Source organism: Colias eurytheme, chromosome 8 (genome assembly GCF_061535395.1).
Source record: "Colias eurytheme isolate Ceu_HAF_F1 chromosome 8, ilColEury1 Martin Lab GWU primary, whole genome shotgun sequence".
NCBI lineage: Eukaryota > Metazoa > Arthropoda > Insecta > Lepidoptera > Pieridae > Colias > Colias eurytheme.
Window position 1 is genome coordinate 167,990 of NC_142987.1, and position 25,385 is coordinate 193,374.

General features: G+C 39.1%; 4 protein-coding genes across 4 annotated transcripts in view; 3 read left to right on the forward strand and 1 right to left on the reverse strand.

Annotated features, from left to right (window-relative positions):
* Positions 1-22,368, forward strand: part of gig (TSC complex subunit tuberin) — a 28,284-nt gene extending 5,916 nt beyond the window's left edge. The window contains exons 10-38 of the mRNA XM_090104209.1: positions 1,238-1,468; positions 1,555-1,749; positions 1,825-2,010; positions 2,296-2,470; positions 2,706-2,861; positions 3,179-3,375; positions 3,594-3,710; positions 10,174-10,358; positions 10,671-10,796; positions 11,137-11,257; positions 12,015-12,112; positions 12,922-13,023; positions 13,682-13,772; positions 13,957-14,097; positions 14,314-14,466; positions 14,618-14,679; positions 14,923-14,985; positions 15,387-15,483; positions 16,084-16,235; positions 16,517-16,791; positions 16,991-17,076; positions 17,270-17,424; positions 17,921-18,078; positions 18,424-18,539; positions 18,720-18,796; positions 18,873-19,008; positions 19,141-19,281; positions 19,484-19,660; positions 19,771-22,368. Of these exons, the coding sequence (XP_089960335.1) occupies positions 1,238-1,468; positions 1,555-1,749; positions 1,825-2,010; positions 2,296-2,470; positions 2,706-2,861; positions 3,179-3,375; positions 3,594-3,710; positions 10,174-10,358; positions 10,671-10,796; positions 11,137-11,257; positions 12,015-12,112; positions 12,922-13,023; positions 13,682-13,772; positions 13,957-14,097; positions 14,314-14,466; positions 14,618-14,679; positions 14,923-14,985; positions 15,387-15,483; positions 16,084-16,235; positions 16,517-16,791; positions 16,991-17,076; positions 17,270-17,424; positions 17,921-18,078; positions 18,424-18,539; positions 18,720-18,796; positions 18,873-19,008; positions 19,141-19,281; positions 19,484-19,660; positions 19,771-19,989 (4,188 nt within the window). The 3' untranslated portion in view covers positions 19,990-22,368. The remainder of the gene's footprint in view (positions 1-1,237; positions 1,469-1,554; positions 1,750-1,824; positions 2,011-2,295; positions 2,471-2,705; positions 2,862-3,178; positions 3,376-3,593; positions 3,711-10,173; positions 10,359-10,670; positions 10,797-11,136; positions 11,258-12,014; positions 12,113-12,921; positions 13,024-13,681; positions 13,773-13,956; positions 14,098-14,313; positions 14,467-14,617; positions 14,680-14,922; positions 14,986-15,386; positions 15,484-16,083; positions 16,236-16,516; positions 16,792-16,990; positions 17,077-17,269; positions 17,425-17,920; positions 18,079-18,423; positions 18,540-18,719; positions 18,797-18,872; positions 19,009-19,140; positions 19,282-19,483; positions 19,661-19,770) is intronic.
* On the forward strand, positions 5,070-10,071 carry LOC149906204 (uncharacterized). The gene is made up of 2 exons (XM_090104302.1): positions 5,070-8,408; positions 9,123-10,071. Exons 1-2 carry the CDS (start codon positions 5,178-5,180, stop codon positions 9,441-9,443), a joined length of 3,552 nt encoding a protein of 1,183 aa, XP_089960428.1. The 5' UTR covers positions 5,070-5,177; the 3' UTR covers positions 9,444-10,071.
* Positions 22,369-22,560: 192 nt separating the features above from the next.
* On the reverse strand, positions 22,561-23,164 carry mRpS33 (mitochondrial ribosomal protein S33). The gene has a single exon (XM_090104208.1). It carries the CDS (start codon positions 22,968-22,970, stop codon positions 22,620-22,622), a length of 351 nt encoding a protein of 116 aa, XP_089960334.1. The 5' UTR covers positions 22,971-23,164; the 3' UTR covers positions 22,561-22,619.
* A 476-nt stretch (positions 23,165-23,640) lies between these two features.
* On the forward strand, positions 23,641-25,323 carry LOC149906206 (uncharacterized). Its single transcript, XM_090104210.1, has 3 exons — positions 23,641-23,980; positions 24,089-24,223; positions 24,325-25,323. Exons 1-3 carry the CDS (start codon positions 23,780-23,782, stop codon positions 24,457-24,459), a joined length of 471 nt encoding a protein of 156 aa, XP_089960336.1. The 5' UTR covers positions 23,641-23,779; the 3' UTR covers positions 24,460-25,323.
* The last annotated feature ends 62 nt before the right edge of the window (positions 25,324-25,385 follow it).

The following is a 25,385-nucleotide window of genomic DNA, read 5'->3' on the forward strand; positions in this document are numbered from 1 at the left end:
CGTTATAACACGCCCTCTCACGCTATAACACACTGTCACACGTTATAAAATGCCTATACACGCTATAACACGCCCTCTCACGCTATAACACACTGTCACACGTTATAACACGCCCTCTCACGCTATAACACACTGGCACACGTTATAACATGCTTATACACGCTATAACACGCTGTCACATGTTATAACACGCCCTCTCACGCTATAACACACTGTCACACGTTATAACACGCCCTCTCACGCTATAACACACTGTCACACGTTATAAAATGCCTATACACGCTATAACACGCCCTCACTCGCTATAACACGCCCTCACACGCTATAACACGCCCTCTCACGCTATAACACACTGTCACACGTTATAACACGCCCTCTCACGCTATAACACACTGTCACACGTTATAAAATGCCTATACACGCTATAACACGCCCTCTCACGCTATAACACACTGTCACACGTTATAACACGCCCTCTCACGCTATAACACATTGTCACACGTTATAACATGCTTATACATGCTATAACACGCCCTAACTCGCTATAACACACTGTCACACGTTATAACATGCTTATACACGCTATAACACGCCCTCTCACGCTATAACCCACTGTCACACGTTATAACATGCTTATACACGCTATAACACGCCCTCACACGCTATAACACGCTGTCACACGTTATAACATGCCCTCTCACGCTATAACACACTGTTACACGTTATGACACGCCCTCTCACGCTATAATTCACTGTCACACGTTATAACATGCTTATACACGCTATAACACGCCCTCACTCGCTATAACACGCCCTCACACGCTATAACACGCCCTCACACGCTATAACACGCTGTCACACGTTATAACACGCCCTCTCACGCTATAACACACTGTCACACGTTATAACATGCTTATACACGCTATAACACGCCCTCACACGCTATAACACGTCGTCACATGCTATACTTAACACGTCGCCACACGCTATAACACGCCATCACACGCTATAACACGCCCTCACACGCTATAACACGCCCTCACATGGTATAACACACCGTTACACGCTATAACTTGCTGACACACGCTATAACACGTCGCCACACGTTATAACACGCCGTATACGACTCACCGCATTACATGTTACAACACAATATGAGTCGCACACTACACTACACGCACATTTATTGCACTGTAAGTTCCCTGCGTTTAGTGACGTAAGTGGTTGCTTGTCGCAGATCCTGAACCGGCCGTTCGAGATGTACGTGTCGGACGTGCCGATCCCGGCGGAGGCGGACACGAGCGACCTGGCGGCGGCGGCCGGCGGGCTGCTGGAGCTGCTGCACGAGCGGCTGCTGCGCGCGCCCGCCGCGCCCGCCGCGCGCGCGCTGCTCGTGCTGCTCGACCACCTGGACCTGCACTACCGCCGCCCGGCGCTCTGCCGGCACCACCCCGACATCCGACTCAAGGTGCTTGTTCTATAATGTCACTCTATAATGATCATCATTATTCGTATCGTTTCTTTTAATAATCGTTTGCACGTGTCCGTCTGCAGATCTTCGACATGCTGTTCGGGCTGCGCGCGAACGCGTCGAACTGCGTGGGGTTCTGCTACGACTCGCGCGGCGCGTGCGTGTGGGGCGCGGCGGCGCTGCGCGTGCGGCCCACGTGCTCGCCCTTCCTGCTGGCCGAGCCGCCGCTGCCGCGCGGGGCCGCCGCGCCGCCGCCGCCGCGCGCCGACCTGCCGCCGGTACCTGCAGCACACACACACGCACACGCACACGCAGCAGACACACACGTAACGCTCGGGTTGTTGTCTGTGCAGGGCGCGTGCGTGATCCCGGTGGGGCGGTTCGCGCGGCTGCTGACGCTGGCGCTGACGCGCGAGAGCGAGTGGGGCGTGCTGGCGCACGTGCTGCGCGCGCTGCCGCAGCTGCTCACCGCGCGCGCGCTCGTGCTGGGCCGCCGCGCGCACGACATCGACCAGCTCGCCGCCACGCTCTGCTCCATGGTAACATTCTTTAGAATAGATGCTGGATGACATGCCACGATCCACACATATTAAAAATAATTGAGTAAAATACTTAAGATTGAAATGTATATGTAATAATTTCGTTAACCCATTAAGCCCCGAACGGCCCGATCGGTCCACGACACAATAGATTTTCTATTGTGTCTGTGATTCCGGGGCCTGAGTTATTAAAAAGATATTTTTAATTTCATTTAAATTTGATTTACAAAATTACTGTATCATAAATCTATAAAATGTGGTATAACTCGTCGGTTTGCGTGGCAGGTGTCGGACCGCAGCGCCACGTTCCCCGAGTGCTCGCGCGCCAACAGCAAGCTGCTGGTGTCGGAGTTCCACGCGGCCGTGCTGCCGCCGCTGGCCGCCATGGCGTCCTACAACGCGTACCTCGAGCCCAACACGCAGCGCCACGTCGTGCGCTGCCTGCTCAAGCACGGCATGGGTGAGCCGCACACACACACACACAATCACATTTTTACTAAGAAAAAAAAACAAATATTATTTACTTACCATCACTCGAACCGAGCTGTTCGGTGGCCCACTTTGACATAAAAAAGCTTTCAATTGTATATCTAGATTCATAGACAAAGCGATTCGCAAAGTGCAACATTGCTCACACTTCTTACTTCCCACCTAAATTAGTTGTTTAAAATGAATGAAATAATGTTTGTTGTCAGTGCTCCGCACGCCGCAGCCGTACATCAACGCGCTGACGCTGTTCACGCTGGAGACGCGCGAGACGATGGTGCGGATGCTGCCCGAGGTGCTGCTCGACCTGTCCAAGATCTCCGACACGCAGGCCATCGCCAGCCCCATGCTCGAGTTCCTCTCCAGTGAGTGCAATGCCAAAAAAACCTCAATAATCTCAATTTCATTTATTTTGGTGTAGTGCACTTATTTGTTTCAACTTTCAATCTCTTCACTACATTATTATAACAAGGCATTGTTCAAAATTTTTAATTAGAAATTTAGTTTACAAATACAACAATAAATGTTTCTATTTAATTGTTGGTAATTTAATCGATAAACATTCCATTTAATTGGTAACAACATTTGATTTCAAATTCCATTATAACAAAGTTGCTAGTTGTGTTCGAACTGGTCCTTCGAGCCGGATGTATCTGTAACTGCGCGGTGGGCGGTGTTGCAGCGCTGACGCGGCTGCCGCGCGTGTTCGCGTCGTTCGTGGAGGACCAGTACATGTCGGTGTTCGCGATCCTGCTGCCGTACACCAACCCGTCGCGCTACAACCACTACGTGGTGTCGCTGGCGCACCACGTCATCGCCGCCTGGTTCCTCAAGTGCCGCCTGTCCTACCGCCGCAACTTCGTGCGCTTCATCATACACGTGAGTGCAGCTGCCGTACACCAACCCGTCGCGCTACATTTATTATTTTAAGATCCCAAGTACTTTCCCACACTACCCACATATTTTCTATTTCTCAACTTTTTTATGATCATGTTTTTGTTAACAAAAAGTAAATCAAAATCATCGTGGTTGTGACAAATAATTATGTTGCCTCAATTGATAAATCGTCAAATGTCAATAAACTTTTTATCTTGCAGGGTTTACACAACTACATAATAATGCCGTTCGAGGAGCAGCTTCAATGCAAAACGAACAACTTCCACCAGAATTCTGTTAACGAAGACTCGTCGAATAGGCAACGAAGTTCCAGTTTGGTGAGTGCTTGTGATTTATAGATTATAGAGATGCGGTTGTGGTGCATAACATGTCAAAATATTAACATTGACAAAAAAAATTTGTCTGAAACTTTCATTATTATGACAACACCATCGAATTTTTTTTGTATTGACTGTTATGTTTTTGTTTTCTTAATTTTTTAAATGAAAGTTTGATTTTGCAACCCTATTCATTTTTAAGGGTTGTGTCCGATTGAATTGTCATTTTTAGTCGTAATTAAAGTATCATACAAGCAAGACGTATTTTTCTTTATAAAATCATCGTTCAGTATATCGCAATCTAAATTGAACCCTAGTGACCGAACATATGGCCTATATCGAGCCGGATAGTTTTGCGATAACGAGAACAATAGTGCATCGGCCGGTGAGCAATCCTATACAGAAAAAGTTGTTTACGAGTTACAAGTTTGCGACGCTTTGTTACAATTGATGTCAAGACAAAAGAAGTTATAATTAATTATTAAAAACCGAAGATTTTGAAGTGAATCGTTGCATTTATAAAGAAGATAATATTTTAGAATATAATTAACCATAATGGCTACTTCTATTACTTCCGAACAAGAAAGTTATATTAACATATTAGAAGATTTAGCATCGAAGTTACAAAAGACACAAATTAACTTTAAAAAATCACCTAAAGTCAGATTAACGGAGGGCTATATTAAAGCACGTTTGGAGTGTATGGAAGACTATTGGAAGTTATTTAATGAAGCACATTTACAATTATCGAAACGTACGACGAGAGATCAGCGCGGCGTGATTCCTTATTTTTTAAACGAAGAATATTATAAATACGAAGATGTGTATATCAACTTTAAAGCGGACATGATAGATTTATTGGGTGCGAATAAAAACGTGATGCAACAAAGTGAAATGGGTGTTTCAATGGTCGAACCGTATATTTCGGGGGTGAAACTTCCACACATCGAGTTACCTACTTTCTCAGGAAGATACGATGAATTTTTATCATATCAAGATTTGTTCACTACACTTGTGCATAATAATTCGTCATTATCAAAGGTACAAAAGTTACATTATCTTAAGTTAAGTGTTACCGGTGAAGCCGCATCTTTATTGAAACATATTAGTGTAACCGAAAATAATTATGAACAAGCTTGGGACACTTTAAAGAATCGTTACGGTAATAAAAGGATTATTATAAACTCCATATTTAAAAGATTTTTTGGCATACGTAAGGTAAATACACAAACATCCATACAAATTAAATTCATTTTGGACACAACTAATGAATGTTTAAATAGTCTACAAAATATGCAAATTTGTACCGATACATGGGGTCCAATTTTAATTTATATTATACTACAAAAATTAGACCAGGAGACACACAAATCATGGGAAGAATATATTTATCAACAAGAATCGGAAGAGTTGCCTAGTTGGAAAGATTTAAATAAATTCCTTGAGTTAAAGTATCGCACCTTGGAAATGATAACATCGAACAATCAACAAACGATAAATAAAGATAGATCGTCAACACAAAAATCATTCCATGCCGCTAAGAATATTAAGAATTCACATTTAATAAGTAACAATCAGCCGATGTGTATCTTTTGTCAACAAAATCATTATATTTATCACTGCAACGAATTTTCTAAACATACTATTGAAGACAGACATCAATTTGCACTCAAGAATAAGCTTTGTTTTAATTGTTTAGTTCCCAATCACACCGTTTCACATTGTAAACAACAAACGTCTTGCAGAATTTGTAGAAGAAGACATCATTCCCTATTACACTTAGACAAGAAGCAAGGGATTGATTACACAAGCACAACGACTCCAACAAGCGCACCAACATCAGAAGCACAAGTCACAGCGCATTACTCAAGCGAAGCACAATCTAGTAGAAGGGTTCTACTTGCTACGGCGATAGTCTACATACAAGGCAAGTCAGGTGAACTTCTCCGTTTTCGTGCACTTGTAGACCAGGGATCAGAAGCATCTTTCATCACGTCAAGAGTTGTCGATTTACTAAACCTAAAGAAGAAAAGAGTACATGGTACAGTTTCGGGTATAGGTGAAGAAAAACAAGATTTGAAGTATAAGGTACAATTGTCATTAAACACTAAGTCGTCGCCTATTGAAATGGAAGCTTACGTGATGAAAACAATATCATCGATTCTGCCTGCCAAAAAGATTTCACTGCAGATGGAAATAGAAACTATTGATTTAGCTGACCCTACTTACGGAACACCTGGCAGCATTGACCTTCTACTAGGTGTAGAAGTTTTTACAAGAATTATTGAAGACGGCATCATACGCCTACACAACGGTTTAGTAGCCCAAAAGACTAGTCTGGGTTGGATCTTGTCTGGCCAGACTACACATGCTGACCGTAACAACACGAAAACACTAAGAAGTATGTTCATCAGAGAAGACAATGACTTACTTAAATCTTTTTGGGAAATAGACACGTTCTTATACAACAAGAAGAAGATATTTACAAAAGAAGAAGAAGAATGTGAAGATATATATACAAAAACAACCCAAAGAGATCACGAAGGAAGATATATAGTACAACTACCTTTAAAGCAAAGTTTAGAAGAAACAATTGAACGAATAGGAAATACTAAGGATACTGCAACAAAGAGGTTCAAACAATTAGAAAGAAAATTTGCTAAAGACAAATCACTAAAAGAAGAATACGCTCAGGTTATAAAAGAATATATTAGTATGGGTCACATGAAGAAGTTAGAAGATGATGATGACAAGAACACTATATACTTACCTCATCATGCTGTCATTCGACAAGACAAAGAGACTACAAAGGTCCGTGTAGTCTTCGACGCTTCAGCTAAGGGCTCCAACGGTTTATCACTGAATGATTTAATGCGAGTAGGTCCTGTTCTACAAAGAGATCTTCGCAGTCTTATTACTTTATGGAGAATTAATAAAATTTGCTTCATTGGAGACATAACAAAGATGTACAGAATGGTTAAGATGTCTGAAGACCACTCAAAATTACAATGCATTGTTTGGAGAGACAATCCAGACGAGGTATTAAGAAGTTATAAACTTTTAACAGTGACGTTCGGAACGGCCGCAGCACCATTCCTCGCCGTCAGAACACTGAAACAATTAGCAAATGATGAAATGCTAGATTATCCTGAAGCTGCTAATGCGATTCAAACATCATTTTACGTTGATGATCTAATGGGAGGTCATGAAGATATAGAAAAGGCAAAGAAGCTCTGTGAAGAAATAAAGATTGTATTAAAAAGGGGAGGATTTAACATGCAAAAGTGGTCCAGTAATGCTGAAGAAGTCATACAATACATAAAAGAAGATGATAATACAATAAGAGAAAATTTAGAAATCAAACTAGATAAAATAATAAAAATATTAGGCTTAACATGGGATAGAAGAAGTGATACATTTAAAATAACTATAGACTTACCTGAATTAATACTTCCTGTGACAAAAAGGTCTATTCTTTCCGATGTTGCACGTTTGTTTGACCCTTTTGGGTGGTTATCTCCTGTAGTAATAGTGGCAAAGGTCATGATGCAAAAACTTTGGCTTTGTAATAAGGGATGGGATGATGACTTACCCTGCGACATAATAGAAGAATGGAAATGCTATAGAGATGACTTACTTGAATTACAATCGCTTGAAGTCCCACGATGGTTTCACACAGCTCCAAGAAGTAAAGTGGTGGAGATACATGGTTTCGCAGACGCTTCAACGAAATCATACGCAGCTGTCGTTTACCTTAGAGTCGTCGATGAAAGAGATGATGTCTATGTTACCATGATAGCATCTCGCACAAGAGTTGCTCCGTTGAAACAGCTTACCGTACCTAGACTTGAGTTATGTGCAGCAGCCCTTTTGGCAGAAGTCATTGAAGAAACATCAAACCTACTTAAACTGGCGAACACGCAGATATACGCTTACACAGATTCAATGGTAGTTTTGTCGTGGCTGCAGTCTCACCCAAGTAAGTGGAAGACTTTTGTCGCTAATCGAGTGGCAGATGTTTTGAGAGTTGTGGACTGCTGCAGATGGAATCACATACGATCCGCTGAGAACCCAGCAGATATCGCGTCAAGAGGAATTAAAGCTTGCGAATTGAAGAGTGCGAATCTTTGGTGGAATGGACCAGAATGGCTGAAAGATAAAGGTAACACTATCACAACAAAAACGGATATTCCAGAAACAGATTTAGAATTGAAGAGTTTATACAACACAAAGGAAGAAGATTTTGAAGTACCAATTTGGGAAAGATTTTCAAGTTTATCGCGGATGAAAAGAGTTTTGTCGTATTGTAGAAGATTTTGGAGACCTAAGGAAGAATGTCAGAAAGAAAGATACATACAAGTAGAAGAAATGGAAGAAGTATTAAAGATGTGTATTAAATACTATCAAGGACTTGTTTATAAAAAAGATTTGGATGATATAGAGAAGGAAGGAAGAGTTAAACCCAGAAGTACACTAGTCAAACTTTCTCCATTTTTAGATGAAAATGGGATCATGAAAGTTGGCGGAAGATTACAGAAAGCAAATATAGAGGAATCTACAAAACATCCCATAATCATACCACAGAAGGTGCATTTAGCTAAATTAATAATACAAGATGCTCATGTTAGAACGTTACACGGTGGTATACAGTTAATGATGTCCTTTATACGTACCAGATTTTGGATCATTAACCTTAAGGCTGCTGTAAGGCAATGCATTCGAACTTGCAAAATTTGCATAATTGATAAAGCGAAGATTAGAACTCAGAAAATGGGAGAACTTCCTGCAATGAGAGTCAATCAAAATAGAGCCTTTTTGAACTCAGGTGTTGACTACGCAGGCCCTATTTATTTAAAAACATCGAGAGGACGAGGTCATCATTGCACGAAAGGCTACATCTGTTTGTTTGTTTGTATGTCGACAAGAGCAATACACCTTGAAGCCGTTACAGATTTAACTACACAAGCATTCATTGCAGCATTTCGTAGATTCGTGGCTAGAAGGGGTCACTGTGAAAATTTATGGAGCGATAACGGCACCAATTTTGTTGGTGCCGCTAAAGAGCTTAGAGAATTATTCATTCAAGGACAAGCTAACATTACAAATGAAGTAGCAGCTATATTGGCAAATGATGGAACTATATGGCACTTTATTCCACCGAGGATGCCAAATTATGGCGGTTTATGGGAAGCTGGTGTACAATCTACCAAGAGACACTTGATAAGAGTAAACAAAGACGCAAAACTAACATATGAAGAAATGTCTACACTATTGGCCCAAGTAGAAGCGTGTCTTAATTCTCGCCCACTTTGTCAACTAGACGAGACTATCGACACACTAACACCACTCACACCTGGACATTTTCTTATTGGCGAACCATTGATTGGTGTTCCTGATGTTCATTATAAGCAGGCTGATGCTGGCCTACTCACAAGATGGCGATGTATACAAAAGATGACTCAGGATTTTTGGCACCGCTGGAAATCTGAGTATTTAAACACATTACAACAACGAAGTAAATGGCACACCAACATTCAGTCACCAAATATTGGAGATGTCGTTGTAATTAAGGAAGAGGATTTACCACCTACTAAATGGTTATTAGGTTGCGTGAAAGAAGTCCATCCTGGCTCAGATGGTTTAGTACGAATAGTAACAGTAAGATGTAAGGGCAATAAAGAGTTAAAAAGACCTTTATCAAAGTTAGTTTTACTTCCAAATAAAATTGATTAAAAAGAATGAGTTACGTATTTACAAGCTAAATTAATATGTATTGTTTATTGTTATTATTGAAATTAAATTATTTTTCAATAAAAAAGCATAAAGAAGATATTAAATTGTAAACACATTAATTTAAAGTTATTTCTTTGTATTAGTTACTTTACAAAAGGTTTGAAAGTTATGCTGAGAATTGTTTAAGTTTTAATTGTTTGAAGATCTAATGTATGAAGTAAAAATGTTTATTTACCTAAAGTTAATGTAAGATTTTGCATAATATTTTGTTACTTTCTTCAATGTGAAGTTTGTAAAACACTTTGAAATGTATTCCTGCCAAAACATAACATAATGTTATATAGCTATGTACAATCAAGTTTTTAAGTAAGTAGTTAATTATTTATAGTTTTACAGTTATACAGTCCACTGTACTCAATCATAATTGTTAAGTTAAAGTTTTGTTATTTAAATGCTATCGTTTATTTTTGTTAATGAATTTAAGTTGAAAACAATATGTTTTGGTGGGCGGTATGTCCGATTGAATTGTCATTTTTAGTCGTAATTAAAGTATCATACAAGCAAGACGTATTTTTCTTTATAAAATCATCGTTCAGTATATCGCAATCTAAATTGAACCCTAGTGACCGAACAGGTTGAATATTTTCTTTTCTGTAATTTTGAGTTCTTTTTACTCATATTATCTGATCATTATTGGAAATTTGTTCACGCTGTTTATATTTGCGTACAGGGATCGAAGGCGGTATCCCGCGCACCACTAGCGGGTCGCGGCGGGGGCTCGCGGGGCGGGGCCGTTAGCGGGGCGGGGGGCGGGGGGAGCAGTGCGCCCGCCGCCTTCCACGTGGAGCTCACCGAGACGTGCGTCGACCTGCTCGCCAGATACACCTTCACGCCCTGCAGCGTCAAGCCGCAGAGGTGAGCCCACTAGTCACTACTTGCAAACATAACTCGTTCGAACTTTGCAGTAGAAAAGATCACGCTGTGTATAATGTTATGTGTGACTATTAATTATTATTGCAATATTATTGGAATTGATTATAATTTGTTAACGAATATAGTCAAACGAAAAATATGGTACCCAATGTGAATTTAGCTATAACTGACTCGATCCATTTAAATTTTAATGAAAATTTCGATCATAATTTGGCAAAACGAACAAAACTTGAGATATTATTAACTTCATAATATGTAAAACCAACAAAAGTATATCATTAACGATTGTTTCAGAAGCGATACGGCAGAATTCCTGTTTAAAGGCGGACAGTCGACGACGTGGCTGGTTGGTCACAAGCTGGTTACCATCACTACTTCTGGCTGCTTACAGAACTCCATCAAACAAGGACTTTGTGAAAGGTAACACAATACATGCTTATATCACACTAATATATCAAGAGGTAATATTTCATATGCATCTGCACATGCATATGAAATATATTACCTACCAATATTATAATAGTTTTCACATTGTTTTAATCGTTTGTTTAATAATTTGTTGTGTATTCATTTTTTATAGCAAATTTCGACAGGACACAGACATTCTGGTTTTTACAAATTTTATCAGACAGAAGATATTAAATATTCAAATAGAAAGTGACAAGTATATAATATCATAGCGACATGTATCGGATGTATATTGTCACGTAGCCTGTAGATCGCTACAAATATAAATGTGTGTGTGTGTGTGTGTGTGCAGGTGCGCGTCGCTGTGCCGGCAGCACGCGGAGAGCGCGGCCAGCCCGCTGCCCAGCGCGCCCGCCCCGCCCGCCCCGCCCGCGCCCACCGCACCGCCCGCCTCTGCCGACCTGCCGCCGCAGGTAACCCCCTCCCTATACACATAAATGATAATTCTAAAATATTATTTGCGTTTAAGTCAAAAGAATCCCCCATTTTTATTACTTCAGTATCTATCAAATATTTAAAAAAAAAATCAATAACTGTGTGTTCTCACAAAAAAATATTGAGTAGAAAATTGAGTATAACAAATTATACTCTGTCCATTATATTATTTGCTTTTTGACAGCTTCACGCCTATGTATAATTGTATTGTCTATGTTAAAATGTCATACAAATAATTATCGTACTTCATGGACAGGTCCCGCCCACTTAGTGATGCCTACACAGAATTATTCAATGATGGGTCGATAGATTAAAATAATCGATAGAAATACTCTGTAAAATATATCCGATACAGAAAAACTCTTCTATTGTGTTATATAATTTAAACGTAAAGACAACCAAATTGTAAGATAGAAACCAATAAATAATAAAATATTAGTTTAGTTTAGTTTTAACATACAATGCATAGATATGTGGTCTTATTATTACATATCTTATTAGTACGTTTACGTTGTAATTATTATTTACGTACCTGATTCGATTTATGATAATATTTTGAATTTATAATTGAAATGGTATCACAATCGATAATCTTTTGAACATCACTGCTGGTATCACCCGTCGAGCTGTCAAAAAGCAATTCTTATAGTGGACAGACTATAAGACAAATTTTTCACAAAAAGGAATGTCGAACTACGTTGAAAAGTAACTAAGTTCCATATAAAACCATTTCAGGTACAAATTAAAGACAGTTCAGAAAGTAATTCTTCGTCGTCGAACAATCACCTGCAAGTCAATTCACACGGACAGAATAACCAACCGGAAGTCAAAAGGTATAATTTTGTATTTTATAAAATTTTTCTAAAATATGAAAATACAAAAACACTTGAGGTGGGGATCTATATTGATTGTAAACCTGAATCATCTCTTTTCCAGCCATTTACTATACAACATGTTATTTAAAAAACGCAATCCTTTTTACTTATACCGTTTACGTTTTAAAAGAATAATGTAACTAAAGTTTATTTCGATTGGTAAATTATTATCAACTAAGAATTGCGTTCGATACTTTGCACGTTGTATATTAAGCTTCGATGCTTCCTGAAATAAAATTAATCAACTTGTTTTTATTAAAATTTATAGCGAGGACTAATCATGAACTAACTTGACTTGATTTTGTTTGCTTACCAAAAATAATACTTCCAAATTTTGGCTTGAAAACTAACACGGTATGCTGGATTTTGCCTACTAACATGTATGTGAATTGTGCTTTGAGCAGTGTGTCCAATGGGGCAGGTTTTCGCAGCTATACCCTTTTGCCGATTAAGCTAGCGGGTAAATAATGATCACTTGAAAGCTATGATTAAAAAAAAACTTTAAGAACATTCCTGGAAGCTTATAAAAGGTCTGGTGACTGACAATAAAAAAGTATATATATATAGATATCACTGAAGATCTTCGCATCATTCATCTTAATTATAAAAAAACAAGGGGTTAACAAAGAAAAATCGTACGTGTGTTCTGTGTGGCCTGCCCAGCCTATAACAACCACGCTAATATACATAACTTATCAAATACATGCACGTTATGTATGGTATCAATGGGCGGGTGAGTACGCGAGGCTAAGAGCGCGCGTGTGCAGGTACAGCAAGTGGTCGCTGCAGCACAGCCGCTCCACCGAGACGTCCTGCTCCTCCCTCTCCATCTCCGAGCTGCAGCCGCCCTCCAGCGGACACGTCTCCAGGTCTGACCCCAACTCCGAAATGTCCTCCTCCGAAATATCCTACTCTTTTTGTTTATTCCCTGAATATTATTCTCTACAGTGACTGGAAAATTTCGAGATTTTTTTCCTTTTAGAGGAGAGATTTTATCGTTATTCCGTTTTTCAAATTATTTTCTAGATGCAATATCACATACAAACAATTTTATGTTCACTGTAAAATAGAAAAATTCTTCTAGTCATTCTTTAAGCATCCTGCCCATCCTTTCCTCCAAAAAAATGTCAGCTACGTCTATGTATGCCTACTAACGCTAAGCTTACTGCAGCTATAGTTTTGCCTTCGCTTGTGTACCTGGTGGCTTACGAGTGTATGTGTGTATGCGCTAAACGAACTCTTCGCTCTGCATATCAGTGGTCTTTCTAGTTCGATGTTACTCACCGTGTATCTCAAGTGTACTATAAATTTGTATTAAAACTATTTTGATTTGAAATGCGAATGGAATAAATGGGTTATGTTCGTCCAAAAGTGTAAAATAATTATTTTCTTAATGTCCACGTTTGTTTAGATAATAATGCACTATTTATGTTTATTAGCTACGTTTATGTTTATTTGCTAAAGAGTATAAAATGTAGATTCAAAAATGAACACTGAGCTTTATTTTTATAGCAAATAAAATTGCAGGCAAAACTCGTCAGAGAATAAGTCGACAGACCCCCTAGCAGAAGTACTCAATCAGTTCACACAACGAATAGAAAGGATATCCAAAGAAGTGGTAAGTGAAGACAGTTTGGGAAAAGAAAAAGAATGTTATTTATCATTTATTGTGATTTTTGTTATAATTTTTTTGAGATAGGATAACAATAAATATTGTTTTAAAGTTACCAATTAACAAAAATGGAAAATAATCATGAAAATTTAGTTGGCATGGATAACTGAGTGTATGTCGTGTCGGTTAGGAGAGCGAGGAGGGCTTGTGGTGGCGCGTGGGCGGGCTGGCGGAGGCGGGCGCGTGCCCGTGCTGGTGCGCGCGCTGGGCGCAGCTGCACGTGCGCTCGCCCACCGGCGACGTGTCCTGGCTGCTGCGCATGCAGAACCACGTGCGTACACATCACTCCTCGAACATTATATACACACACCACATGTGACAGAACACAACTTCTCCTTTTAACATTAACGTTTGAAGTACAGAATTAATTTATTTTGTGTTAAATTATGTTATTAATTTTATTATTACAACACACATAATTTCTATGTTTAGACCACAGATACTTTTCAATGCTAATTGTGACTACAACATTGTAACGTGTACACAGATAAACTCAGCGCAGCTACAGGAGTGGCCGCTGCAGGACGTGCTGGCGCTGCTGTCCCCGCCGCTGGCGACCGGCCTCGACCCCGGCGCCGCACTCGGCACGCAAGCCGCACACGCCTCACAAGCCTCACATGCCGCCTCCGCTACTGACCTGGTTAGTGTAGATGAGATTACTACTTCGATCTAACAAATAATACTTACATTTTTATTTAGATTTTTTTCATGAAACAAACTCGTAGTAAAACGTTATTTCAACTTTCAAATGTCCAATTATTTCCTCATTAACTTACTATTATCGTATACAGGCTTCAGAAGAATCATCTCGATCGAGTCGGTCGCAACACGCAGCCGACTTGCACAAATCCAGGTTCGTTCATATTTATACATATCTAGATGATTTTATATATGTAAACATTTCTTTCTATTTTCTTATCTGTTATACACTATATTTATGGTACATTATACAATTTTAATAAAGAATACAAAACAACTTTATAGTATAACCAAAGTCTCGTTAATTCCGATAGGATTATTGATAACAGATCGTTGGATGTGTATTTGATGATATCCGTTAGTAAAGTCCAAAGTGAGCAATGTGTGTGTGATGTAGCTCGGACACGGTGGTGGCCGGCGAGCGGCGCGCGCCTGCGCACTCCGCACACCAGCCCGCCAGGTAACGCTGCGAACGATCTACATTTACAAATATTCTCATCCATACATTTTCTAACTAATAAATCATCGAATAACTAAATTTTAAAATTTGCTTACTATATCATTGTTATTAAACTTATGCTTCTACTAGCAACGGATATGTATAAGATCTGAAATCGATAATGTTGGTCGTGGGGATGTTACTGAATTTGAGTGATGAGAATTTTTATCAAACTTTAACACCAAAAGTAAAATCATACCATCGCGTCGTGATATAGTTATTTCATGTTTAACAAAAACATTCAACTTTAAATACGGCTTTTCACACTGTTTTGTTTTAATTTTTGGCCTCAATCATTTTTTAATGTTACAACGAACGGTAGTGAAATGACAAAATTATATATAAAGAACAAATTTTATCAGAATGAGCACACAACCTATAAACATCCCGGGGTCGCCGCAGCGACAGAGCTCGTCCAGTACGACAGGAGATGATGATATGCTACTTATTGTACCTGAAGTGAGTTTTTATACCATCAATAAAAATGATTCTACTGAATTTGATATTTTAGTTTTACAGTTTAAAATGCTTTATAAATAAAAAAAAATAAAGAATAGAAAAAGTCGATTACGGGACGGGAATTGAACCTGCGTCTTCTGCCTAAAAAATAATTGGTTCAATACATTGTTGAAATAGACCGTTTTGTAACACATGTTTTAGTACTGCTTACTTTTATATCCATGACATCATTTGGCATTGTTGTAGGTCAGGATATCTTCTTATATATAAAAATGAATCGCAAAATGTGTTGGTAAGCGCATAACTCGAGAACGGCTGAACCGATTTCGATAATTCTTTTTTTATTATATTCCTTGAAGTACGAGGATGGTTTTTATGTAGAGAAAACGTAAATATGTACCACGGGCGAAGCCGGGGCGGACCGCTAGTTTTATATAATATAAGGTCCGTTATATCTTCAATCAATCTAAATTTATAAACTACCTGTTAATATTATTACCAGCGTAATCTTACGGACTCTGGTATATAAATACACTAATGTCTTCAAAGTGTACCCTTATTGCTATAAAATAATGTATAAATATGAGCGTGTGCCCCCAGCAGGGCAAGAGCCGGCACCCGGTGCGGCGCTCCAACTCGTCGCCCGAGATGTCCTCCTCGTGGAAGGTGCCCGTGCGCGAGCCCGCACCGCCTGATGATGAACTGGCGCCAAATGTGGATGAGATGATCCTGCTGCCCGTTTGTGAGCCCACGTATGTTGACCAATAACACGTTTGTTAAAATAAATCTATTGTCCGTACTTTGTAGATCTACCTTATCTGATCAAAACTTCTTTTAAAGCCGGTCAAAAGCACTTCATTTTTATTTTTATATACTCGTAAAAATCCTAATTCAGTAAAGAACGATTTTTAATCACGTGATGTAAACTTTCTAAATGTTGAACGGCTTCCTATTACTTTAGTTTAATTTACATATGCAATAGTTACAAAAACGGCAAATAGTTCTAAAACATTATTGTTTATTTTTACAATAGGAGCACATCAATGACAATGCATGCGAATAAGAAAGCAGCCAAAAAAAGCGACATGCGCGTATCCTGCGAAGCCATCCCAGAAGAGACGGGCACATCACCACAACCCCACCACGTGGCGCCGCACAACCCGCAAGTGCCACAGAACCAGCAAGTGCCGCTCAACCCGCCGGTGCCGCATAACTCTCAGACGCTGAACCAGCAAGCGCCGGTCGAGCAGCCTCAGGGAACACAGAACCACCACAAGCCGCACCTCATAACTTACAATTCAGATCCAGGTAAGATTATTAGATGGACCTTATCCGTTCAAAATATGTAATACATAATATTTCATCACTACAAATATTTTGTGTTCTAAAATCTTCTAAATATGAAATAATCTTAAAAATTTTCAATCGTCGATAGTTTTGTACATGGTCCTTCGAGCCGGTTATAGAACAATATGTATTAACACTTCAAAAGATTGTACTGTCGTAGGTGCGGTGGGATCAGACACAGAAGTAGACGATAACTCAAACTCGGACGGACTGAACGTTGTACACGTACACCATCAATTGCAGAAGGTCAATAACTTTTCTTTTTTAAAAGGTCTTTTGAAATATGTAGTTCTTGTTATGGCAATAATTTTTCTTCTCTCTACTCTTTTACCATAATTTTCACCAGAATCAAAGTATTTTCTTAAGAGCAGTGCAAAATTTGATTTTTTTTTTTTCATTTGTAGTAGAACTGTCTTATAATAAGCTAGTATGTAAACAGACAAGCAGCGACAGCACGGTAACGACGGGCGCGGGCGGGGCGGGCGGTGCGGGCGGGGCGGCGCGGGACGAGCTGCCGCCGCTGGCGCGCTCCAAGCGCTCCAACACCATCTCCGTCATGAGCCCCACCGAGCGCGCGCGCTACCAGACCGCGCGGTACGCGACCACACACGCGGGCTATACGCATATACACCAACACATACTTAGACATACGCATGTACACAAATAACACGCATATTCATGCATACGTTGTTGATGATATTTAAAAAAAAATATTTATTTATTTATTTCAGATTAATTTAATATCCATATATTTGCTAGTAAAATGGCCTTAAAAAACTATGTTAGTATTATAATTCTATTTAATATGTGTGATGTATAAAATGTGAGATGGGTAAAAAAAATTGGTTGTTTGTAAAGTAGGTTTACGATCAAGATGTTTACATGATAACATAATGCAGTGGCAAAGCTCGAGATGAGACGGGAGATCAGTCCGTCTCTCTCTCGTTATACCTGCGATCGCGCTCGTGAGGTTTTGGTGTGACACAAGTTTCTGAACATGTCACCCGACTAAAACGATTTTAAAAACGTTATCACGTTAAAAACATTTTTTTTATATTATTTTTAACATTTACATTTTATTTATAAGCAGGGACGGTGCAGCTCGCGCGAACAGCAACGCGTCGAGCGGTGGAGGGGGTGGGGGAAGTGCCGGTGCAGGGGGCGCGGGAGGGGGGGTGTCGCCCTCCTTCGTGTTCCTGCAGCTCTATCACAACATGAGCACCTACCCCATCTCTCCGCCCGTGCCCGGTACGCATACACCACACACACACACACAAACATACGCACAATTCTTTATTCATGAGAGAAAACTTTTTCTTTCATGAATAAGTAGTTTCAGTAGACGGTGATAAGGTAGAAATTCACAGTTAATGAAAATTTTAGAAAGTAACAATAATGAAGGCAAAATTTTATCTCAAATCAACTCGACAAAATATAGCTGAAAGTGAAATATGACGTACTTCTTATAATTTATATACAAGATTTTGTCCGCGACTTCGCTCGCGTTTGAATAGTAAATCAGAATAGAAAGAAATGTACTCAAATAATGACAGCAATAAGTTATGCTAGAAGTTCTGTTCTGTATATGTACAGGGGAAGTGCCAACGCAGCTGAGCGCGGGCTGCGAGCGGCCGCTGAAGGTGTGCGGCGCGCAGCACGAGCGCACGCTCAAGAACATCGACCTCATGCCGCCCTTGGAGACCTACAAGGTATTGGGGATTCTGGTCCTTCGAGCCGGATCTTGCATAGTTTTCAATGGATGGGGACGTAAGGTTGATTTAAAAAAAAATGAAGAATTGTACGAAATGTCTTCTATGTATCCCTTATTGTAGTATTGTATTGTGTGTGTTTTGAATTGAAACACAATATGTATGTATTTTTTTGTTCAGGTTGGCGTACTATACGTAGGGCCGGGACAACAAGATGACGAGGTCGCTATTTTGAAAAATGAATATGGCAGCGTCAGGTAAGTTTTATGTAATTTCCTTTAAAATAATTATTCTTCAATGTTTGTTGACATTAAAACTTAATTATTTTTACAGATATTCAGAATTCCTGCGCGCTCTTGGTACACTAGTACCGCTAGAAGGCGCGGATGAACCTAACTTATTTCTCAACTTAGAAAAAGGCGGTAAAGACGGCCGCTACACTTACGTTTGGACAGACGACATTATGCAGGTACCTACACGTTTCTTAATGTCATATAAAAGAACGAGTGTTAATTGTATAATATTTCAAGATTAAAAAAAAACAGTATCTCTTGGGGGTGAAACCTTGTGAAATGCACCTAGAATTTATTTATTTGTGCAGGTGCAGTTCCACGTGGCGACGGCGATGCCGAGCTGTGCGCGCGACCCGCACTGCAACGAGAAGCGCAAGTACATCGGCAACGACTTCGTGTCCATCGTGTACAACGACTCGGGACACGACTTCAACATACTCACTATTAAGGTCAGCCACTAAATACTTACACTTATACACACACTAATTATACGCACTCCAATTTTTTATAAAAAAAAATCTCATATATGATGGAAATGGAAGTTATAAATAACCAATCAGGGACTCGAAGGACCAACAATGCTGAACTACCATTCGAGATCTTGTGTATAGTAATAATAAAGATAAAAATGGTGTGATTGTGGTGTTGCAGGGTCAGTTCAACCTGTGCGTGGTGGTGGTGGAGCCGATGGAGTGCGGCATGAGCCGCGTGCTGGTGAAGACCAAGGACGAGCGCATCCGCAGCAAGTTCCTCGCGCACCTGCAGCCCACCGCGCTCTCCGACACCAGCGTGCCGCTGCTGGCGCGCCAGCAGGCGCTGCACTGCGCGGTACGCACACACACACACACACACGCCTCCATAGACCACTTCAATACGCAATCAATTTATATATATTTGAGGCTAAAATGCAAAGTGATGACGCGGCCCGTATGTTGCAGCTGGCGTCGCAGATCAGCCAGTCGCTGGAGACGGCGGGCGGGCAGCCGTACGCGTCCAACTGCCTGGAGCGGCTGCGGCTCATCAAGCGGCTGCGCGCGCGCATCGAGGCGGAGCGCCGCTCGGCCGCCGCCCGCGCGCCGCCGCCCTACCACGCCTCGCCGCACTCCGCGCACGCCCAGCGGCGCGTGGCCATCGACGACTTCAACGACTACACGTAGCCGCGCCCCCCTCCCCCCCACCACCACCACCACACACTGGACGAGACACACGCGCGATGACGACGCGGCATAACAAACTGTCGTTGCTATTGTCACTATCGGAGTAACAAATTGGAAACGCCGGCTCTAATAGTTGTAAACTTAACGCTAATGTACAGAGTGAACTGAATACAGATACACATGTGACACCCACACACAGCTGTAAACACGTATGTGGTGTATAAGTGAGAACATCATAACAATGATTAAAACTAAAATAATTGTTTCAACATGTATGCTCTCTTTAAATTAATTTTTTGTTCACTTTATAGGGTGCGTTCAATAACAATTATGAAAACAATAAAAACATAGACACTCTTTGTCTATATACATATATTGAAAACTTAAATAATTTAACAAAATTATACAACTTTGAATTTCATTTCAATGTTACATCAGTATGAAATGAGGAATAATATGTTAAGGTTATAAAATCTCTAATGATTTAAATAAAACTTATAAAGTAAGCATAATACGTCATTGTTAATCATTGTGTATCGACTAAGGAGTATGCAAGATCTTGAATTAGATCGCTAAAAAACGATTATTTAGAAATTTTTAAAATTTATAGCTTAATAAATACCAAGCGGGTTTGAAAAGAAGGTTATTGTATATGTGACTGTGATTTCTCCTTTCTTTGTTAGTTTTTTTTTTTATTCATCCTTCATCATTGTTTTTACTGCCTTTTTCCAAAGTATGTAGGTATTATGTTTTCAATTTCAATTTTAAGCTGTTATAAGATATATTCGCAAATTTTATGTTACAAACATCCGTCATAGGGCAGCTAAAGTATTAATTGTTAATATTAGACTGAAGTCACATATACAATTAGGATAGATAGTTATGTATTTGCATGTATTATACGCTCGTTGTGATTCGTAGATCTGTGGCTTATCTGCTATCGGTGTTTGAGTACAAGTGAGCCGCTATGGCGCTCACACTCCCGACTGAACTAGCGGGACATTCTCAGTCTTACTGCTACCGTATATAAGGGCACCTTCACCGCAGTAGGGAACGTTAACGTGACACTGTTTGTTAATATTCATCGTGTATACACTCGTGTAAATTGGAGAGGACAGGAGTCCGATAAATCAACGACATATGTTACTTTAGTGTTTATGATGTAATTAATGTTGTAAAGAGTAAGTGCGCCGCCCGAGAGACGCGCCGTGCGGGTGCAGTCGTGCCGTGCTGTCGCGGTCACACGTCCCCAGCTGGGCACCGGCACACGTCCCCAGCTGGGCACCGGCACACGTCCCCAGCTGGGCACCGGCACACGTCCCCAGCTGGGCACCGGCACACGTCCCCAACTGGGCACCGGCACACGGCACGACGCCGGCCGGCTCTGTTCCCAAACTGTTCACGCGCGAGTAGCGCTCGCTCGACATCTCGTACTCGCAGACGCACACCGTCTCCGCGACGATTACATAATTTTTTATAAATTTTTGTGACATGTGATAATAGTTTAGCGATAATTCTATATACATATAATAAATTACTATAAAGCTGACAGTTTTTCTACGATTCGCTTAGCCGGTTTTATTGGCGCTACGCTTGTACAGATAGGTCGAGACACGCAGTGGCCTACCGGAGGCGATAGACTGGCGCTCACGCCTCACTCTGAATATTGTTCGCGAACGGGTGGCCTTGCGAGTTGACGAAAGTGATCTGGAGCTTACACTGCACTAATTTTTATTGAATGTTAATGAGTACACATAGTTTTCGGTTTGTTGTCAGAGTTCTCTGTGGCTTAGGTGTTTATTTTTATGTCAGATATTGATATTGATGTGTAAACGAGTCTTGAGTTTCTGTACTGCCTTCAGACTATGTATACACATTGTTGCCTATTATTCTAGGTATAATTTGATGATATACAGTTAAGGTTTTAAACAATGTCCTATTGCCATGTCGGTCCCATTTCCAGAAGCAGGTGTTTTTAATTTTAAGTAATGAAATGAAGTTGGTAATCATGGCTGTATTGTCTAGTCCAGATTCGCAGCTCTTTTGGTAACACATAAAGTGGCCTGCTTGTGGAAATGGTGTCGCAGTTTGTCAAAACTTGAGCTAGCGAGAGTGCTTAGCTCCTATATTATATGTAACAAAACAAAGTATATGGCAGAGAGTGGAATTCAAATGTTGAAAATATTAGGAGTTTAACCTCAATTAGTCAGTAAAATATCTACACTTGTGATGGAAAGGTGCATAACATTTAATGGTTATGATGTCACTCTCTGCCGTTTGCTTGTAAAGCATTGAGGCATTTCTTGTTAAAATATTTTATGTAGCAATTTATTTCCTGACAAAAGATTTTGTAATCAAAATAAATGATGGCTATTATTATTTTTTTGTTTTATTTTAATATCTCTACCTCTGCATAAAACTATCAACTATCTCTGAAAATAACATTTGATTTCCTAATGAGCAGAAAATGCAGATTCATAAAATTAATGACTGTTTTATTAAAAAGATTAAACCACCACTATATTTATCTAATTATAATAATCTTAGGTCTGTCGTCAATAAAAATAAACATTCATAAAATTTGTTTATTAGACTAATGCTATTAACTAAATTTATAAATAAAATTGACATTATTCCTTATTTTCATTGTTCATATGTCGCCTCCAAACCTTAACTTTTCCACGTAACGCGCGAAGTCGCTTCATTTCCTCCACAAAGTCTTGATGCTCGTCTCTGAACAAACCATACTCTCGCAGCTTCAACATGAGTGCGTGTGTCTCTATGTGGCGCGGATAATAGTGGAGGATCTCTTCGTTTGTATGTAAAGGTCGAGCCGCAAACATTTTTACTACCTTTAAAGAGCTAGGGTTCGTTTGCGTCGCCACTTCTCCGAAAATACGATTGGATAACCTCTGCATTCTTCGCGCATAGTTACTAGTGCCTTTTATTAATTGGGCATATTTTACGTAGTTCGTTGCCATTTTAATATTCAAAGTTTATATATTAATTAAATTTTGTTTACACGATTTCTTTGCTTTTTTCTTTTATACCAATTTTATACGAATCAAAATTCTTTGGCGATATTTTGACACTTGAATTTCTAACTGACAGATGAGTTTACACCCAAAAATAGAATGAAAGAATCAACGTTACAAAATATATCAAGTGGTTAGTAAATAACATAAAATATAATCTACCGAAATTGCCTAAATTGCTTTTACCCACCTGAAAAAGCTTCTTACACGTCATTATTCAATTTTTTTTACTACAGAAAATCTAAGGCAAAAATGTATAATATTTTTTATATATTAAAAAATATATAATTTTCGGATTAATTTAATAATGTCTAAATCTAAAGTTTAAAATATGTGACTATCACAGAGCAACGACGTTGATGTAGAGTGCTAGATCTGTGATGTAGAATAATTATTTAAGCATAATTTAGGAAAGTTTGATTACCGTCCTAAAATTTGAACTGTGATTTCAGATTTGTGAACAACACTCAAAGAGTATAACAATATATAGGGTAATCAACACTTGAACACTGGACATCCCTGATTGGTGACGGTCCATAACTCCCTAGAGTATATTTGTTCTGTGGTCCATAATAATAAATCAATATTGATTTCATACATAGCATCTAAGCATAGCATAAATATAATGCTGCATACACCTACACCTACGCTTTATCGGCAAATATAGACATCGTTTCAGTTTTTCTCTGGATTTACTGCATAGAGAACTTCTCGGTCAAAACAAATTTGTAAGTTTTTATCAGCCAACAATCACAATGAAAATCGACATCGGCTTGAATTTGAAAGCTCAGAAAGAGTTGGACGATGTGGAGATTATTGGAAAGAACGTGGAAAAGGAGCTTGAGGCGAATAAGCTTCCTGAAAAGCAAGATATTGATAAGATGGAAGTCAACGTGAAACCTGAAAAGGCGGTGGTTGAAATTTATGATCCTTCGAGCCCAGTACCAATACGAATAGTAAGTTCTATTTATTTCTAATCTTTGTTTATTGTTTTTTTGTTCATACGTTTGAAGAAAATATAGATGTACATGTAGATAACAATATTGTTCCATATATAATTCCAGGACATGAACATAACTCTGACCTGGCAACAGAAACTGAAGCTCACTCTGCTGATAATATTTGTTATCGTCTACATCGGCTTCCTGGTCAGAGGCCTCATCTATGAGATCAAGAGAATAAGGGAGGTCCAGCACATGGTAATAATTGTTATTGTTACAGCTTTATCCTTTACTTGTATGTTAATAATAATTATACATGAACAAATATCGTAATTTAAGTATTATATTTTGTTCAATAGATTAATCGCATGAAGCCCATCATTGCTGCATTATATGAGATGGATAAAAACGTCGCCAAAAAGGTGGAGATAATTGTTAACTCATACAGCTTGTACGACCGGCCCATGCCACCAGAAGATCAGCTTTATGACTAAGCATTCCATAATTTTAATATGTGTGTCTAAGAATAATCTAAATCGTCGAGAACTATAAACTTATTGATGTCTGTCTTGCAGCTTTTATATGTATTTCTTATTGTTATTTGAGAAAAGGCAACAACATGATAAGTGGGTGATTGAAATATGTACAGCATGATTATTAATTATAGTCAGTATTAATTTTTTTACATGTATATGTATACCTTGCTGGTCTTGGGGAGGCAGCTGGCTGCCACTTATTACTTATTAGTTATTTTCTAAATTAGCCATTAGGCTGGACTATTGCCCTGGTCCCAAATTATACAAAAGACAACAGGGTTACATTTTTAAAATCATAAAGGCAAACATAAGTCTATATTTATTGCCAATTATATGAGGTGCAGTACTTTACTATTGTACACTTTTGTTAATATTGATTTGTTATTCTTGAATGTGGGATGCATACAAATGTATTTTATGTAAAACTAGGTGTAGGAACTAGAATGAGAATTTATAAGACTTGAAGACTCGAATGACTTGAGAATACTTTGTTTACTTTTTGCATAGTTTTATAGGACTTTCTATTTTGTCATTTTGTGATATTATTTTAAGTAAGTACAGCTTATTAACAAAGCAAAATGGTCTAAATGTGGTTATGTTTATGTTAGGCATCTTTATACGTAACTTATGCACAAGGATATTATTTTACTGCTACAATATTACATTTACATATTATTTCTAAATTAGATATATTTATATTGATCTCATTTTTATTGAAGGTTGTGTTTGCTTTTTGGATTACCTATGTTAAGAACAGCTGTCCGCAATGTACTTGATGTATGATATTGTATGTAATCTCAGAAATAAATAAATGAAAACTCACACTTGTTTTAATTATTTAACTTTATTTAATTTCATGATAAAAAGTGTTAACAATATAATGT